Genomic DNA, 19,577 nt, shown 5'->3' with positions numbered 1-19,577 from the left:
TACAGTAATTGCACTGATACTGTAGATTCGGTAGCCACTTGGCTGGGAGAAATTAAAATCGGTATATCAAACAATCCTAATGTGCAATTTAGAGTATGTAATACCATAGACTCTCAGAATACAAAGCAGTTAGAAAACTATTTTTATTACATCCACTTGAACCATTCATAGTTAAGACACGTTCACTTACTATGTTTTGTCATTATAATACATGGATAGAAATACTGTGTATATTTCAATTAACATCAAAAAACCCCAATTTTGTCTCATCTTAAAAATATTTATTTTTGTGGCTGAATTGAGTGCTCATGAGAGTAAAGCTCTAAGAATGGTTTCAGCCAAGATGTAGAACAGATGCCATAGATGCCACCACAGGCTTCCTATAAGGAACCAGCTGCATGCTTCAGAAGTTCTATCCTGCAGCAAATATACTGGGCCTTGGAGCAGAGCATGCCAAATCTATGCAGTGGTGTGGAGATGCAGACTAGGCACTAAAATTGGACCTTCCTCTCCATCCCCAGGTTCAGTGTTCACAGTAATGGGATTTGATCTGCCAGCTAATGGCCAGAGATGAACCTACTGAACAGCCTGCCTGCCTAAAGAGCAGTTCTGTGGCATCAGGTCAGAGGTACACTTTTTCTATCTGGAGTTATTAACATCTAAAAGAGCTGTATTATACAGAAGACAAAGTTGACATAACTGGATGAAACAACATCATTTCTTCTTCTTCTTCTACATACAATTTGCCAAGCACCTGAGACACTATTATCTCCATTGTGAAACAAAGCTTCTAAAAAAACAACAGAAACCCCACCTGGTATGAAGAAATGTCCATTTATTACATTAGGGCTGGAAAAGGACAAGGAAAACCCAACTATTAAAGTCTTCCATCATAATAAACAAGACTTATTTGGTTACTGTGCCTTCTAACAATGACTGATGAAGTGGCACTGGCCTGGGTGACAGGAGAGGTAAGGGAGGGGAGAGAGCTGCGGTCTAATTTTGCCAGCCACTTTGGAGTGTCCCATCCTATCAGCAGAGTGATAGATGCACAGCTTTAAACCTAATACAAAAATATTAACACTTTTGGACATAAGTCATCACTGTTATATCTCTACAATATAATCCTTTATACTGTACAGCTATAACATAAAAGGTGCAATTCCTTTTTCTTTAAAAAAATCACACACAGCACATGTTTTTATCATTTTATTTTTAAGTATAAACTTTTTTAAACACTTTACATAAATTAACTCCTCTGAGACTAATATTTGATGTACAGTAAATTGTAATTCATATAAAAATCCATAAACAACTTGTCTCACATAATTTACAAAAAAAATCAGGGTTTCCTTTGCTTATCTGCAACAAGGATTCTGCTTGCCATTTTCCCCCCAAGGCAAACCATGTTAGCATTGTAAAATCCATTATTAAATTCACATGGTAGCATAAGTCACTTGTGCCAATGTCCTTTTAGAAAGCAGCACAGTTTAAAGCAGTCGGGTTGTCTATAAACAGTAATTTTAAAATTAACAGATATATGCCACATCCTATGCAGTGAGAAAGAGAGAAAAAGAGAAAGAGACTACTTCTCGTAAGCAAAGGTCAACAATTCAGTAATATTTGGAAACACTGTATCAGTCTGTATCTTAATTAAATACAGTGCCTCAAAGGAACAGCCTGTTGCAAAATCTGTAGGCCTTTTTCTTTTTTTTTTTTCTTCTAATTTTTTTTAAATACTTTTCAGTCCAACTTGAGTGCAGCGATATGCATATGTAAACATATTCTTTAAAGCAGATCACCTTTAAGGTCATTGAGAAAAAAAAAAAAGTTTTGTCATTAGAAGTACCATTCTCCTGGAAGGCGCTCTTTTCGTAACAAGAGTCTCTTCAGATTGTGCTACAGAAAAAATCTGAGCAAAGATGTAAGCTTAGGCTCAAGTAGTAATGCAGCAAAACAGTTTGGTCTCCTTTTTAGAAGACACTGATAAAGTCTCTTTGGCAGCCTGAGCTAAGCCAGTGTGTTACCTCTTTCCTATCTCGCTTTGTCTGAGGAACTGTATATTGTTAGCACTGTCTGCTAATTCTGGATATTGCTCCACAGAGAGTACATAGTACCCATCGTATCCTTGTACCTTTCCAGCACTTAGCAACTGCCTCTTTTCTCCTTCTGTCCACAACCTGGCACCTTCCTCTCCATCTCTTACTCTCTGTTGTTCTCTGGCCCAGGCACTGGAAAGAGCTCTTTGCCTGGCTTGCTCCAGTATTCGGGCCTTTTCCTCATCAAGTGTCATGCCATAGCGGATGTGAAGTGCTAAAGCACCATATTGCATTTCAACATCAGCAAATCTACGAGTCCTGCCATTTACCACAGTGGTGGACTGGGAAACAGTGACATTGATGCCATTCTCCAGGGCCTTCCGCCCACTTGTCAGCCTCAGTGTCCCAAGATCACTCTCAGGGGAGGTGGTCTTGATAAAATAGTGTGTGTCCTTTCCCTCAACAGTGAAATGCAAGTTTTCTAGGTAGTAGGCGTTGTTCAGAACGGCTGCCACTTTTATGCAGTCCTCATTTGCAATGTTGAGCACATTTGTTTGCACTTTGCCTTGATTGACAGCAAGCATCACCCCTTTCCCAATCAGAGACTTCACTGTAGCAAACCACAGCCATGACTTCTCTCCACTGGATTTCCGTCTGCTGACCTGCACTTCTGCCATCTTTCCCAGGGAAAGGAAAGCCTTTGCTTGTCTCGCCACTTGTTGTTGCACTCCAGAAATTGGCTGTAAACAAGAACAGACAGAAATTTTACCAGCCATCTGTAGCCCTCTACATGCCAAACAGCCAGGCTTTCTTGGTGTGTTGCCCATGGACAACAACAGGATATGCTGCAACTGACAGTGCCAAGGAGTTAATTAAATCTACATTCTACTTGTTCTGCTGAGTTACAGGACTATTTTGTTAGATAATGTTCAGTAATTTTTGTCTCCCTGAGAATGTGCACAAAAATAAGATTTACCTTCAAAGGCTATTAACTGGGCTGCAAAAGACAGATCACTGCAATACTAATATTTACTGTGGATAAGAGCTATCTTACTACAGTGTCATCCTCTGAGCTTGTTCAACTAGGATTCCTGTCTAGCATGAGTCCATCCAAATTGTAATGAAATTTGCAGGACATGAAGCTGCACTTCAGAATAGGAACAAGCCCTTCTTTATGCTAAGTCAGGAGACAGTCTCTCAAGTATCTGCAGTTTGAGACCAAACTGCAGAGGGGCTCTCATTACCCCTCATGCTGCTAAAGTAAGGAGGGGAATCAAATTGTAATGATAGTCTTTACAGTAAAAGAGAAGTGAACAACCGTACAGAGCACTGAGGTGGAATACTGGGGACTGATGCTCTTTTGCAAATTCTTGCAGAAACTGATAGAAGGGGATGCGTGAAAAGGCTGTGGCCAATTCAGTTGCATGAGCTTCTATTTCACTCCAGATATCAGCGTGCTGCCTAGAAGAGATAAGCAGCTTCTCCCTCCAGAACTTCAGATGGGTACAGTCATAAATCCAATAGTGTGTTTTGTTGACAACTGGCAAAGACAAGGGGCAATGAATGCAAAGAACCAAGCAAGTCTAAAACAGGCTCACTTGATATTTAATGTTTTACCATATCTGGGGTGTTCTTGTTGAAAAGGTACTTGTGCTATAAAGGGGAGGAAATAAGAGGTGCAAAAGCACAGGATGGAAAAGCTAGGATAGGATAAGCTGTTAAAGAAATTTATTTTGACTGTTAAGAGTTATATGTACTCCCAGTATGCCATATGTACTCTTGGTAAAGAGAAAGAGTAGCTGGGGAATAGGACCTGCCAGTGTAGCTGCTGTGGTTAGCCAGAACTGCTGCAAGGGCAGGAGCAGCTAGCAGGAACGGTTAGCCTGGCTAAATAGCAGGGCAGCTCACATTAAGGAGTCAACTGTAGTTGGCGTGAGACCTTAAAACCTTGCAGAATAGGCACATCTCACCTGTCTAACCCTGGGTATTAACCCTGAGTATTAACAGCTACAAGCTGTGAATGCACTAGTATTGACAGGTGGGGAGCAGACAGCTGCAGTTGTCTCAGCAGGGAACAAAGATTTAAATGCTTGGGCTGTGCTTTTGAAAAGGAGTACTTAGTTTCTGTAGATGATCCAGTTTACCTTCTAGTTGACCCCTTCTCCCTTCAGTAAAATACTGTTTAACCCTCTTGATTCATTGCTGACAAATGAGACAAAAGCCTGTTTCCCAAATTTCTGGGTGGGAGAACAAGCAGACTCCTGCAACCTTAATAATTCAGGCTTGCTACTAATCAAAGCCTGGCAAAAGTTTTGCAAAGGCTTCTCTCCTCTGCCACAAGGGTGGTTTTCTAGAGGGCACAGTTCCTCAGGGAATTATGAACTGGACTCAGCTCTTCTTATTTGAGGCAGATTCCTGTCTACACTTGCTAACAAGTATGGCTTTCAGCTGCTGTAAATTCTGTGTGAAAGCTAAAGTATATTTTAGATAGCATGCTCATCAGCGAGAGCAGCAAGATGTTATAGAAACTTCATAATGACAAATTTAGTTTCTTTTTAATATGTATCCTCAGAGCTCTGAAGCAAAACCTCGGAGCTCAGTAAAGCTCACTCACTCTGGATTGTTTCAAAATATTAAGCGGTTTGTGTGTTTACTTCTGGCTTCTGGCTGCATTTGCTTGTTTAACAGTGAATATTATAGTCACAGCTTCTTCCTACCTGAAAATTTTAAATCTGTTTTCCTTTTGCTTTTCTCTGTCGTGTCACATGCCCCTGGCATTCCTCACACTGTTGAGCTCTCTCCTGAAGATGTTTGACAACTAACTGTCTGCTCTCATCTCTTTGACCAGACTTACTCTTTTCCTGATGCACCTTTGCTTGTGTTAGTGGATAACCGCATTTTTTAGCCATTGACATCTAAGTAAACAACCTCTGATAGTTCTTCACGTCATTCCTGATGACTGGTCTCTTAACTGATGCAAGCACCTTGCCTGGAGTACTTGCAGTGTTCCTCCTTCACTGTTTCTACCGTTCATGGCAGACAGTATTTTCATGCTGTGCTCAAAGGTCTTTCCCTGCTATTCAAGAAGAATTTATATATTAGGTCAATTAATGTATGCAAGATTAGCTTCCATATGGTCCCTTCTGCTGGGCCACCCTTTCAGTGATTTTTTTGTATAAATCAGATTGTAAGGTTCTTCGAGATCATATTCTCTTCTAATCTTGTGAAGTTCTCCATCATCATTCTTGTAAAAGATATGGTTTTGACTGCTTATGATGGGATTACCCATTTTAGTGCCTCATAACACTTCTTAACTGAGAACTGCAGGATTTTCAAGGGCATTGGTCTTTGATCTTTGAGTAAGTTTGATTTGTAAATACAGCGTTCTTAAATAGCAGATTTAGAGTTTAATTTCCACATTTATTTCTTCCATCACTTAAATCTGTAGTAGGTTTTCAGGATTGAGGTTCATTTTTTTTCCTTCCAAAGAACTTTAAAAGCACCTAGAGTTTTGGTTTTATGTCATGTAATGGGTTTTACCTCAGGTAATTTCATTTTCAATATTTTATCTCTACATATAAAACATGGTTAATATTAAAGAGAAATAAAATTGTAGTAGTGCCTGGTATGCATAATTTATATCACCTGTTCTTCTGTTTATTTCACAGCCTATTTTTTACTTCAGTGTTCAGTTTCTACCTTTGGGCAGAGTATTACTACAAATCTAATCTGTAGTTTCTCCTAGGAAACTTAGACATCTTTAAAGGTTCTTAAACTTCTTTTCATTGATTATTGTCTTTATGTATTTTTATTATTGCTGAAAGCAAACAAAAGCTTACTTAAAATGGTACCTAACTTAGGAAATCTGTAAGAAAAAACACCACTGTAATACCTTAAATTCTTTTGGAAGTAGGTAAAAATTAGAGATTTGAAAAGCACTGCTCAGATTTTACTTAGCAAGTAACCCTGTCAGGATGATTCCTGCCTAATAAAATCTGAATAGAAGGGAACATTCTGTCTTGTTCTATTTGTACGTTTAGTTTTGTTTCTTACTGGTATGTCCTCCCATTGCTGGCTCTTCACAAGTTCATAAGATGGTTCTGTTAAATCAAACTTTGGAACAGGGAAGCCAGGAATAGCATTGTGCAGATGGAAGCCGAATGTCACCAGCCAGCTGTTAACATCTGAAAGAGAATTGTGTAAAAAAAAAATCCAAAAAGAAAAAAATATCAGAATTGTTCTCTATTTTCCAATAATACAATTTTTACACAGAGTAGTTTTTTGCATAGTTGCTTTCCTTCTGTAAAATGAAAATTTTTCAACACTCTTCATTTTGATATGGATCATTTTAGATTTGTGCTACAGGTAGCATAGCATAGCAAGCCTATGCAGAAAACCTGAAGTTGACCTATGCTTATTTGAAAGACATTGCAGGTTTCAGCAATTCTGAAGGCCTCAGTGACTTCCAGAACTACTATAGGAGCACAATTAAAATGAGATTTCCTTCTAATATAGCCTAAACTAATTGGTATTTCATGGCCAGACTGAAAATGGTCTATGCTGCATGTTCATCATCATTAAAAAAAAAAAAAAAGTACCACAGAGCACCTTTTTTTATATATGTGTTACACGTACTGTCTTCAAACTATCTCCAAAATAACACCTATATGGTCAATTACCTTTTAAATTATTTGGCAGATATTTTATGTTGATTCAAGAGAAATCTCCCCCTCTTCAAGATGAAGTTGGACCGATGAAATGAAAAGCTAATGAAATGTATTACACTTGCATCAATAAGCAGAAGAGATACTAAGTTAGCATTAGAACACATTATGATAAATTTTATGTTCTATTAAAAATAAATAAATTAGGGAAGAAACAATTAATTAATTAAAAATTGTTGGGCGAGGACGGGTGCTGTACCTTGTTTCTGTCTTTCTGCACTATCTTTCACAAATACTAACCTTTGCAGAATTTGGCAGTGTGCTCCTTACCAAGTCTAGTACTTTCATTTAAGAAAACCCCAAATAAGAAAAACAAGGAACTAAGTTTTTCAAAATGGTAAAAGAATTAAGAATATTTAAAATACTTTCTAACCTTTCCAGATAAATGATATGCTTCATGAGGCTCTGCATATAAATCTGCCAGTCAGGCAAATGATTCATTCCAATGATAACCTTCTATGAGTACGTAAGTTACTAACAAAAGAACTAAAACTGTATCTTGAGGGAAATTTTTGAACTAAATGCATAATGTCCAATGCCACAAAGAATCTGACTGCATCTGCATCCCCTGCAGCACATGCAGTTAAAAGTGGAAAGATTCAAAGCTCTGCTACTACACTTGCTCCTGAGCAGCCTATTAGCAACCCTGTTAAGAGCTGCTGTTTGTTAAATTAATATGTGATTACCAGGATGCTTTTTCTGAATGGCATTCTCACAGCTTGTGAGTTAGTGAGCTGAGCCCCTCCTGTAGTCTGTCAACGTGTAAAATATTTCAGATTATTTACATCTACGGAAATATGAAAATGCAAATGTATCTGACCAATGCATTTTTCAGAAACTTCTAGTGACATGCAGTCATTTTTTTAAAATGTAGAACAATGGAAGACACTACACATCAGTAACTCTAGACCCACAAAAGCATATAGGTTCCTTAAGAAAGCCATTATGCAAAAAGTGGCATGTCAGCAGCTTTTTTGTTGCTAAAAGAGAAATGCACACTGCTTTTTCTGTATCATACTCCTTCCCTGCTTCTGGCTATGTACTCATTACTTTGTGTGGGCCTTGCAGCTTATCAGACTTTGCTTTCTTAGACAAATTACATTAGTAGCCTTGCAAAAACTTACCCTGGTAAATATCAACCAACTACCAGCAAATATCCGCTGTCATATTAATGAGTTAAACTGGTCATAGAAAGACCCCGCCTGCCCTTGCTACCTTACAGTCTCACTCCCTCTTCTCTTTGGTCTTTTGGTCCACGACTATGCACTTTGTACTGCTTAGTAGCCTAGGGCCATGAAGAAGTTTGACTCTAATTCACATGTAAGGAGATTCTCATGATTGGTGTTGAGAGGTTCTTAACTCTTGCTCAAGGAGTTGGTTTTTTTGAATTATAGAAGCACTGAGTAATGCATTGCAGTACTGGAAGGAGAACCTAGGGCTCCTCTTTTTTTGTGTTACAGTTCAGTTAGTAGGCAAGGAAGAGATGTATTCCATTGGTATTCCAGAAGGTACTTTGGAAAACCAACCCCTCTGTATACTGAGATGCTCTGAATGATCTTTTTGAGTCAACAGTCCAATATTAAAGCACCATAAGGACTGTGGAGGGCACAAGGTTTAGCTTTAGTTACCTAAACCTGAAAGCTAATCATGGCCTGTGGATTTTAATCTCACATGCAGCTACCTAAATCAATGCCGACAGCTAGTGGATATATTTTATAGATATATTTCACTATTCCAGGTAAGCATGTTTGCTGTAATTATTCTCATTGTTAAGTGCTTAATTCTTCCTCATAAAGAACCTTTCCAAATAGGACATATTTAGGTACTTCACCAAGTCAAAACTGGATGTCTATAGGTCCAGCACTCCCAAGCTAAAATCACTTTGTTGATCTGATTCTAAACACCAAGTACTTTTCTGAAGAACTATCTTCCCTGAGAATTTCTCCAGCCCTCCCCAGACAATATCCTCAGCCTCTAACCCAGATGATCAGATAATCAGATCATGAGAACATAGAAAGGTAAGGTTTTGAGTGCGTGGGAGTCAGCCTTGGATTGAAGTAACCTTTTACCTGTGATATAATCCTTCACATCGTGTATTTTACTGGCTGGGTTGTTATTTCTAAACATGTACAAATTAAAAGGAGCTGGATCCTTCCCAATTCTCTTCCAGATTTCTATATCAGGTGTTGTCCACCGGCCTGCCAGTATGTCATAATCTCTTTCTCCAAAGTGGACTAGCTTGGTCAGTGGGTCATATAAGCCTCCATGAAATCCTATTACCAGCTGGAAGTCAAGGTTAGAGTCGAAATAGATCTCTCCATAAGCAGTATATTGGATTTGTTTAAGCATGAGACCGTTGCTACTGAAAACAGCCAGCGGTGTCCCCGTATTGTCTGATGCAATGTAAAACTCATCTCCACTGCTAATTTCCATGGCAAAAAGGTGTCCTTGCAGATCATAGTAAAGAGATGTGATTTCAGAACTTGAGTGGTTATATACATGAGTTATCCTGGTTGGGTAAGTAAGGTCTGCATAAAAAAACTGGAGATGCTGTCCAAGGCTAGTTTTACTGGAAACTCGTCGTCCAAGTCCATCGTAACGGTAAATCACTGTCCACCCACTGCCTTTGCTATAAACTCGAGTAAGAAGGCCCTTTGAGCTGTATTCAAAGATTTCAGTACCCCTCTGACGCAGAAATCCATCTTCATCTAAGCGGTACTGAACATCACCAAGTCGAGTTATTCTGTCTCTCAGGTCATAGCGAAGTGGCGTCAAACGGGCACTACTGCTGGGGTTGAGCAAGTGGAGGTTGCCATTCAGGTCATAGTTGTATCGCCACATTATTTTCTCATTTAGATAGACTGTCTGGAGCTGACCATCTACATCATATTCATAAGCATATTTTGTGGTGTTGGCAAATGGCCCAATCTTAATTTCTCTTTTTGTCACTCGTCCCATATTATCGTACTGAATTGTAATCCAATACATTAATGACCGAAATATTTCATACTGGATTTCCTTTATGCGGCCATGTGCATCAAAGTGTTTTGTGTAGGTCATCACAGCTGTGGAAATGATCTGGTTAATATCATAATATATAACTCCAAATTTTCCAAATTGTTCAACTTTGCCAGAGATATCATCAAACTGGTAGAGATCGATAGGCAGTGGGGTTTCGTTGATGACACCTTGCATGCTAGTCACTCTGAAGCTGTTGTCATAGCTGTAGTCAAATCGGGCATTTACCATTCCGTCCTCGCTAAAGCGGAAAATCTGCCTGTCAACCAATGGGCCAATTTGCCTGTATCTAATCGTGCAGATAAAACCATCGCTCTGGAGGTTTACTGTTTTCAGGACTCCTGCTGTCTCATCGTAAGTAAAACTAACTCTTGTGGTATCATATAATATTTCCGAGAGCTTGGTCTGCCGCCTGTACTTGAATAAGACTCTTCGGCTTGTCCCCAGGAAAGCAGTTTGGAGGAGCTGCCCTTCTTCATTGTAGTCCATTATAACAGAAGCATTACTTTCTGGGGGGTTATATATATTCCGGTAATAGCCAATGGAGCGGATAGTCTTCATGGTGTGACGAGCCACGCTGGGCATGGTGACAGCAGAAAGCCGATCCAACAGATCATATTCGAAGATATACTGCCGTTGGCTATGAAGCAGAAGAACCATTGACTGAAAATTAAGAACAGATTTTTACCATGTGATAAATGGTGGAGTACCCCCTCCCACCCCATATACCGATACTATTTCTGCACAAAAATGTGACATTCCCACTTGAGAATATTATCTCCTCTTTAACTGAGTTATTCTTGACCTTACATGTTGTTAACATCTCCCTTCCTAATTTACTTGGATGCTTAATTGTAACGGGTTCTGTAATTAGTAGTTCCACATTCATAATTTGCTGCTTGTTATGACTATATCACTCTTTTATCAAGCACTCACAGCTAAACAGCAGATTGTCAATGGTTTCAGATAAGTCACGTTTAATAGGGGAAGAAGTAAAACTGTCTTAGAGCCATTAACTCATGAGGAGAACAACATATGTGAGACACCATTTCTTCCCTACAGTTGGAGATGATTTTGAAGAATTTGAATAGCCTGAGATCCTGAATACTGTATTCTCCTCTAAGCTTTTAAGATATAGGCAAAACAAGTGCTCCATTATTTGTATCAAAAGGAGTCACTCAGAATTGTTCTGACATTTTTCTGAAGTGTGGCTATTATGTATCATAGGTCTTGATTAATTTATGCCTGCAATGATTAGTAAACAGTATTTGCAGAGCAACAGCATCAAGAGACATATCTTTAAACCCCAGAAATAAACGGATTCTCTTTTTGCCTATCAGGCATGGGATCTCACAAGGGGGATCTTCACAGATATTTCTAGAGGAAGGGCTATAATTTGGCAATCATTATCTAATAATAAAGGCTATTGTTTATTTTGTTGCTACAACATACAGCAAGTACAAATTGACAGCTGTTAGAAACTAGCTTTTCTTGGTAGTGAAAAAAAAAACCAACAGTGAAGAATTTAGAACTAAATTATTTTCACTGATTTACACTGCAGAGATCTAGTCCCTGAATGTTACTTTAAGTGTTAAGGTAAAAGGTAAATACAGATGTTTCTTGTTAGTCACTGGCCTAAATAATTTAAAAAGCCATCAATTCCTAGCAATTAGCTACAGCAAGATTACATATCTATTATATAGAACACTCCCAGAGGAATCACATGTTGATACTTGGAATAATTGAAATGCACTTCCACTACCAGATTTTGCTTGGTATGCAGCAGTCAGATGCTGCAGAATTTCAGCACATTAAAAGTAGCCTGAGATCCTGAATACTGTATTCTCCTCTAAGCTTTTAAGATATAGGCAAAACAAGTGCTCCATTATTTGTATCAAAAGGAGTCACTCAGAATTGTTCTGACATTTTTCTGAAGTGTGGCTATTATGTATCATAGGTCTTGATTAATTTATGCCTGCAATGATTAGTAAACAGTATTTGCAGAGCAACAGCATCAAGAGACATATCTTTAAACCCCAGAAATAAACGGATTCTCTTTTTGCCTATCAGGCATGGGATCTCACAAGGGGGATCTTCACAGATATTTCTAGAGGAAGGGCTATAATTTGGCAATCATTATCTAATAATAAAGGCTATTGTTTATTTTGTTGCTACAACATACAGCAAGTACAAATTGACAGCTGTTAGAAACTAGCTTTTCTTGGTAGTGAAAAAAAAAACCAACAGTGAAGAATTTAGAACTAAATTATTTTCAACTGATTTACACTGCAGAGATCTAGTCCCTGAATGTTACTTTAAGTGTTAAGGTAAAAGGTAAATACAGATGTTTCTTGTTAGTCACTGGCCTAAATAATTTAAAAAGCCATCAATTCCTAGCAATTAGCTACAGCAAGATTACATATCTATTATATAGAACACTCCCAGAGGAATCACATGTTGATACTTGGAATAATTGAAATGCACTTCCACTACCAGATTTTGCTTGGTATGCAGCAGTCAGATGCTGCAGAATTTCAGCACATTAAAAGTATTTTTTAAAAACGTGAGTGTTCTTTACCTTTTCCAAATATGTGTAACTCCAAGTTTTCCCATCAGCGAAGACTCTAGACACTATCCTTCCCTGTCCATCATACTCTATTTTTTCACTAGTTGTCCCTCGCTGTATGCTGCCTATTTGACCTGTGGATGAATAGGTAACATTGACAGCCATCAGCTTGCTGCTTGGTAGCCACAGGGTGGGGTGCCCTGATGTGTCGTAGGCAATCCTCAGCAGAAATTTACGGTGGTCATCGTAGATCTTTTCTGTCTTTGTGGTTCGATCAAAGTCAACTGAAAGGAGGTTCCTGCCATTAACCTTTTTAAAGCAAACAAAATGACACAATAAATCATGCTGTTCAAATCCTAGCCACCTATTATTTCCACAAAGCTAGCTGTTGTTTAAATACCATTTACAGTGATTGATTTGCTTTGTGTGTAAATTATTTTAGCAAGTTCTTGACATAAATGTAGGGCACTATATTAGCATCTACTTTACAAGATCTCATTATATGAAGAGATTGTGTTGGATTTGTTGTCAACTGTTAGAAAAACACTGAAAGATGTGTAGTGGAAACATATAATAAATGGGGCCACTTCAGCGAACAAACTACTTCTGCAGGCAATCTGAAGTATAGCTAGCAAATTATAGTCAAAACATATTCAAAGCGTACGCTTGTCTGCTTCGTAACAATCATGCTAAGAATGAACTAAATCCTGATTCTCAATAGCAAACATTTTCCAGAATGGTAAATACAAAATTAAGATCTTCAAAAGCATGTTAAATCTTCACACTAAGATAAAATAGTTTTTAGAACATAGGATTTCCCCTTCTGGTTCAAACAGAAGTTTAACTCTGCATGCCATCCACTGCTGCAATATATTTATGAGGCTGAAATCCATAGTAGAGGATTATGTCTTTCACCTAGTTACCTGAACACTTAAAAGCCATAAATGACTGGGAGACTAATGAAGTACTGAAAAACAGTTACAAATCCTTTGAAGTTTCTACCTAGTTAATTTGAAAATGAAGTCTTAGCCTAGACACATTCATGTTGAAACTGTATTATTTATATGTGTAAACTATAGTGGTGGATAGTGATTTCTGTGTAGTATTTTCAGTTTCATTGAATCAGCTCTTATTTTTGAATTTATGACAGGAAAATGCCTCGTTTTCTTCTCCCACATGGGTATCTTTACACTTCTCTGTACCCCCTCTGCATTGAACTGTTTTTCAGTGTTCTCAAACAGGCCTCTAGGTTTTCTTGTTCATCCGCAAACCGTTTCTGTGTCTGCTGTGTCTTTTTAAAGTTATTCCAGGTGGGGTTGAAACAACTAAAAGCTTTCAACACTGTATGTTGGTAACATAGGGAGAGCAGGAGACAAATGGACATACAGCTATGTGTATGAAGAATTTTTAAAAAATTCCTATTCAGGTAATTCATACATACATTACAAGGAAGTGAAGAAATGCAGCTAAGTAACATTCAGAAAAGAACAAGAGAAGAGATATCCTAACCAAAGAAATAGCTGAAGGATTTTTGCATTTTTGAGGGCTGCATATTTAAAAATCTGTGTATCATGGATGTTGGTACTTATACCCTGAAGCGGATAAGCTTCTAAAAGATCAAAATAAATTAGATACTTTATTACTGGCATAAAAGGTATTAAAATGCTGGTGAAAGGTCATAGGCAGATTAGGAAAATAAATCCTACAATTTTTACCTTTCATCTGTCTACATTAATTTTCTCTGTTTTAATATGAAATAATGAGAACAATCTGCACTGTTAATTTAGGAGCAAAACCAATATTTTCAAGTAAATCTTCTAAGTAAGGAACATAAAGCCTAGCAGATGCAGAATAGCTACTTTACCTGTTTAATGAGCCATCCATTGTTATTTAAATATACTTTGAAAAATTAACACTACAAGACTGATTTTAGAAATAGGTTAAACTTAAGTATGAAGCATTCCTATTCACCTTCTTTTTTTATTTTTTTGGACTTCTTTGTTTTCAGGTAGTTTCTGTTTAAATTTCCCAACATCTAATCTTCTCTCATTTGCCTAAATTCACTCTTCAGTCTTGTTATCTCTGGTTTCTATTTCTCAGTTTCATCCGCACGTGGCTGCACTCATCTCTGCATCTCCCTGCCAGTTTTATTCCTCTGATTTTGTTTCCTCCCTTTCTCTCTATCTTCACTTCCTTATTTTACATTTAATTATGTTTTTTATTAATGTTCTTGTCTACCTCTCAGGCTTAGACACTGAAGTGTGAATGGGCACTTCTCATTTCTGAATTGGCGAAGAGGGAAGGGTGGTTTTATGATTAAGGCAGATGTCCAAGCAATTGTGGTTAATTTCTTGGCTAAGCACATCCTTCCGGTGTACATTACAGCAAAGTACTTAATCTGGCTGTCTCACTGTTTTATCTGCTAAATGGGATAATAACATCCCTTGCCTTCTCACTTTCCCTCTGTCTGGTCTGTGTAAGGGCAGGATATGAGGGGAAAGAAAGGAAATGCATCTTTCTCCAGCTAGATTCATGCTTCCACGTTCTGCTGACAGAGCACTTGCTTTCAGATGTGAGCTTTTGGTGAGATTTTGGCTGTGCTTGCATTATCTTGCAATGTAGATGGCAATTATATTAACATTAGGTTTTGGTGATAAAGGTTCTTCAGTTGGACAGTATGCAGCCAGAATAACTCGTCAGCTAAAGTACTGCCTTCAACAGAAGCATTTCTTAACAACAGCTTCGCTACCAGAATGTTTTTACAGCAACACTTGAACATTTTTATTGTCTAAGACAATCACACTACAAATGTATTTGAAATATTATGATAAAAATTCAGGAAATGTTCAGTGAAGAAACACTTAACGACACAAAACTGAGTCTCTTGACAGTCCCCACCTACTCTCCTGCTACATTTCAGTAATTTAGTTGTCCACCTATTTCTTTCCAATGACAAGCATGAAATCTAACTGTAATTCCCCCATTAGGAGTAGAAGTGCCTTACAGAGAGATTCAAGAGGTAATGTGAAAAGTGGGGACCTCTGCAGACCTTGGAGCATGTCAGGTCTCAGGAGAAAGCAGAGCAAACTGCCTGTGAGGTCCCCTGTGTGTGTTACCTGTCTACTCTGGGTGCAACCCTGAGACCCAGGTCATACAAGTTCCTTTATTTGAACACCTTGTGAGAGTAGGTCTGTCTGTCCTCAATACAAATGCCCTAAAAAGGCTCCTTCATGTAGACAATTGTCAGGATCTCTGCCAAAGGCCAGCCTATGGATCAAATATATAGGTCCAGGGACAAAACTAGCTTACTGAACAAATACCAAAGAAGTTTGAACAAAAGTGATTGGCAGAGGATTATTTAGCTGAGGGATGGTGACATAATTCCTTACTAATTTCTTTATAAAGACAACTAGTAGTGGTTAGAACTAATACAAGACAGAAAACCAAGACAGTACTTGAAAGTGTACTTTGCAGTGTTGGATACTGCATGTATGTCACACAGTGAAAGGTGTCATATATATGAGTATATTTACTGGGAATACATTTTGTCAGTGTTGTTTTGTCTACACTTGTCTTCTTTGTAGAAAAAAATTATGGACATATCTGTAAATGGAAATTATGAGCTCCCTAAGTTATTCTTTTCTTCTTTCTATTGTTTTCTTCCTCTATTTTCATACATACCCCCACCCACCCCTGCGTGACATTTCTGTAATATCTTTCCTTATAAATAAAAAACCTTCCTTTTTTTCTCTTGCTGACAAGTTTAGTTATTTTTTTTAAAGCGTTTTTCTCTTACTAGCCCATATTCCCCACCTGCCCTACCTCTCCCATTTGTATATACACTTTTAACTACTCATGTCTTATCCTAATCTATAATCTTCCCTTTCCCCTCCATTTTGTTAAATCTTTCCTTCTTCTCTGCTGTTCCTTTTTTTCTTGTTAACTCTTCCAAGTTAAAGTTCTACATGACATTTCTTTTGCCTCCTCTGCAATTGTGAATGCCAAAATTTTGCTTTGCTTTTGAGAATTGGACTCATGGCGGTTTGTTTCACTGCCAAAACCAAATGCCATTGATATGGTTATTTTATTTTCTCTTGGGCTTCTTCCACAAATTAACAGGTGTATTATCCTACTGTGCTATGTGATGAAATGTCAATGAGCTCCAAGGATGAGCTCCAGAAGCATCACTTCCTTTTCCTTATCCATGTAAGACAGCTGCCATAGCTAGGTGCAAGCATGTTGTTCTTAAGCAGCAGCTACTGTGTGTAATAATTCTTTCTTCTTGGAAAAAATCCATTATTCTTGCAGAGCAAGGGGTAGAGAGGAATACAAGGTGCATGAGAACATTCCCTTCTTGTCCCAAAGAAAGATATAAAATATTTTAAGATTTAATATGGTGTGTTACCTCTTAGAAGTCAAGTGGCCTGAAATTACTTACCTTAAAATGATATACTGCCTAGGCCTTATTTTAAAAAACCTGAGCTCAGTTCTAACAGTAAGTCAGACCGCTGATGTGGTCTTGAAATGGTATCCTGGCAACTCAATTTGAAATGCTTAATCTATGTTGTCTTTACCAAATGGCTGTAATAAATAATAGTATGCTTCCTACTTATATCTCAGCCCCTATATGGGAAAAAGAAATGCCAACAAAATGGTAAAGATTTAAGTTAGAGGAATATGCCATACAGATGCACAAACAGTTAAATCCTTTCTACCAGAAATGAGTACAGTTTCTATTTAAAATGAAAAAAAAAAAAGGAAGAAAATCCTAGGATTGTGCTAACTTATGGTAGACAAATTTAAAACACACAAAAATAGGTGTGTGAATTCAGTACCAGAAACAAAAACAGTGAAGGAAAGCAGAAAATTATTATTTTATCCCGATTAATTCCAATATATTCTAGACTAAAACCAACAGTTTAAAGTCCACAGAAAAGAGCAATTGGTAAGGAAAAAAAAAAACAGTAAGTGAAGTAAAAAAAGCAAGTACTTCCAGCTCTACAGTAAGCTTGCCTACAGTAAATATTCCACGGAAGGCAATGCCTACAGGAATGTATTTACACTTCCTTTCAGCTACTGAAAATGCAGCAGATACCATGCATGCTTGTATCCTTACCCGAAGCTTTCGGCCGAACACGTTGACTTTTCCCTGGGCTTGCTCCTTCCGGAACCGCCACTCCACCAGGTTCTGCCCGTTCTCCCCTGGGAGGGTCATGTTTCTCTTTGCCACTGTTGGGTTGGCAGTGCCAGCCAACACGTGAGGCTCTGTCTGGTAGTGTGAATCCAGGCCGCTGGCATACAGAATTCTCAGCGAGCCATCATAACCAATCTGGTAACTATTTCTCAACTGATCTGAAATGGCAAAAAAGAGAAGCACGAGTTACCTACATGGGTTAAGAGTCTGTTTTTGTCCTGCAAACTTTAAGCAATATGAGAATATAACATCTTGATTTTACGTAACTGATCCAATGGTAATAAGCACCAAGGGTGAGACTGGTAAGAATATCCGTATCATATGAGAGCACAAATGCCTTTGGGACCTATCTTAAAAGTTGCTTAAGCATTTAAGAAAATTCCACCCACAGAGCAAATCCTTTGGAGTGGCAACACACATTTTCTGGTGTGTCACTGGGCATTTTTGGCCTAATTTTAAGTATCCTGTGACTATGGGCTTTTGGGAGGATGCGGCTGCAAGGACATCACATGCTCTTTAAAAGCTAAAATCTCACTGCATGCTATTTCTGCACCTATTTCCCTTTCAATCCTTTTCTCTCTCCTTTCCAAGATTCCTCCTTAATGCAAAGTAGGTTTTCTGACTACTTCCCATAGTGGTTTACAAAAGCTATTTGGTTAGAAAAAACATTTCATTCTACTTTTATTGCAATTCCTTTTTTCCCTGAACAGTTATTTCTGTATTTGTACAAAATCATGTATGTATCACCCCTTCCTCAAAACACTATGCCTCTGAGGTTTCTCTCTAACATATCCAATTTGAGCTGCCTGTACCATAAGAAAACTGTTCTCAGATCAGTATCCGCTGAGAAGTTTTTTGTTCACAGTACCTTGAACCATGGTATAGAAAGAATCAATTGATGATAAGTTGGAAGTGATGCTGACATCTTCCTCTCTGCTGGATGACTCAATGTCCACTGTAATGGCCCTTTCCATTTCTCCATGAAGGTTAGTGACAACTCCAGTTGGGAATGTAACATTTGTTAGACGGCCCTCACTATCGTAGCTAAAAGAAAAAAAGAAAAAGAAGAAGAAAAAAAAAAAGAATCCAGAATGATACATAGCGGGAACAAATTATTTTCATTTACAAGTAAAATGAACAAAAATATCAGCTATTCATATTGTTAAGGCATGTTTGCTTTTTTGTGCATGGGATAGGCACAGCAAAGACTTCAAACATGCTTTGAAGTCGTCAAAAACTACTTAACATACAGGAGGCTCTGTGGTGATAGCAAGAGCAAACAGATGGATCTTCAGCTCTGCATATTATTCTTTGAAGTGTGACCAGATCCTGCTGCACATCTAATTTACCATTTCAAAGGAAGAATATTTGTTGGTGCTGAATTCCATAGAATTCTGTACTCACTCCCTATTATTGGACGATATTTTACTGCTGTTGTAGGAATCCTCACATTTTTTAATAAAAAGGGTATCTTGGGCCTTACCTATTCAATGATTATGGAGACCACCTGCCCTCCTGTTCCTGAGTGCTTAACATCCTTTGTATTATTAAGAGAAATAATCTGGAACAATATTTAATCTACTTAAGCCGCTTGTAGCTGGAAATCAGAACAGCTAGCATATATAACTTGCTAGCTGTCTGCAGATCATAGCTTGAGAATTGTGGCATAAGCTATGTAGGACATGCTTTTTTCCCTGGCTCTGCTGATGTTTCTTTAAACCACCAGGTACATATTTGTTTAATATGAATAGGTAGATACAATTTATGTAACTGAAGCAGATGATGCCAAAACCATGTCTTTTCCTATGTTGTGTTAGTTATACTCCGTTGGTACAAGACCTGAGACCATGCTCACATCCAAAAATGCATTGTGGTCACAGTATAGAGATGTAAAGCATTATATGAGCCTCGGGTCATAAAACTGCTTTTAAGTTTAGCTCTTCCAGTATTACAGCCTGAATTCATCAGCCAAGGTGTTTGACAGGCTCCTTGTTTAGAAATATAGTCTGCCTGTACCGGCAAGAAAGAGAAACAAA

The 19,577-nt window shown here is 38.0% G+C and overlaps 1 protein-coding gene across 2 annotated transcripts in view; it reads right to left on the bottom strand.

Annotated features, from left to right (window-relative positions):
* Positions 1-1,196: 1,196 nt before the first annotated feature.
* TENM3 (teneurin transmembrane protein 3) overlaps positions 1,197-19,577 on the bottom strand; it is a 320,216-nt gene continuing 301,835 nt past the window's right edge. For both annotated transcript variants that reach the window (XM_009995957.1, XM_009995958.1), the window contains 6 exons: positions 18,410-18,585; positions 17,464-17,699; positions 12,360-12,656; positions 8,833-10,444; positions 6,093-6,223; positions 1,197-2,779 (listed from right to left, as the gene is read on the bottom strand). In XM_009995957.1, the coding sequence (XP_009994259.1) occupies positions 2,024-2,779; positions 6,093-6,223; positions 8,833-10,444; positions 12,360-12,656; positions 17,464-17,699; positions 18,410-18,585 (3,208 nt within the window). In that variant the 3' untranslated portion in view covers positions 1,197-2,023. The remainder of the gene's footprint in view (positions 2,780-6,092; positions 6,224-8,832; positions 10,445-12,359; positions 12,657-17,463; positions 17,700-18,409; positions 18,586-19,577) is intronic.

This window comes from Chaetura pelagica, unplaced genomic scaffold, assembly GCF_000747805.2.
Source record: "Chaetura pelagica isolate M959 unplaced genomic scaffold, ChaPel_1.0 scaffold142, whole genome shotgun sequence".
Classification (NCBI taxonomy): domain Eukaryota; kingdom Metazoa; phylum Chordata; class Aves; order Apodiformes; family Apodidae; genus Chaetura; species Chaetura pelagica.
The sequence above is the reverse complement of the archived record's forward strand: the minus strand, read 5'-3'. Positions and strand labels throughout refer to the sequence as shown.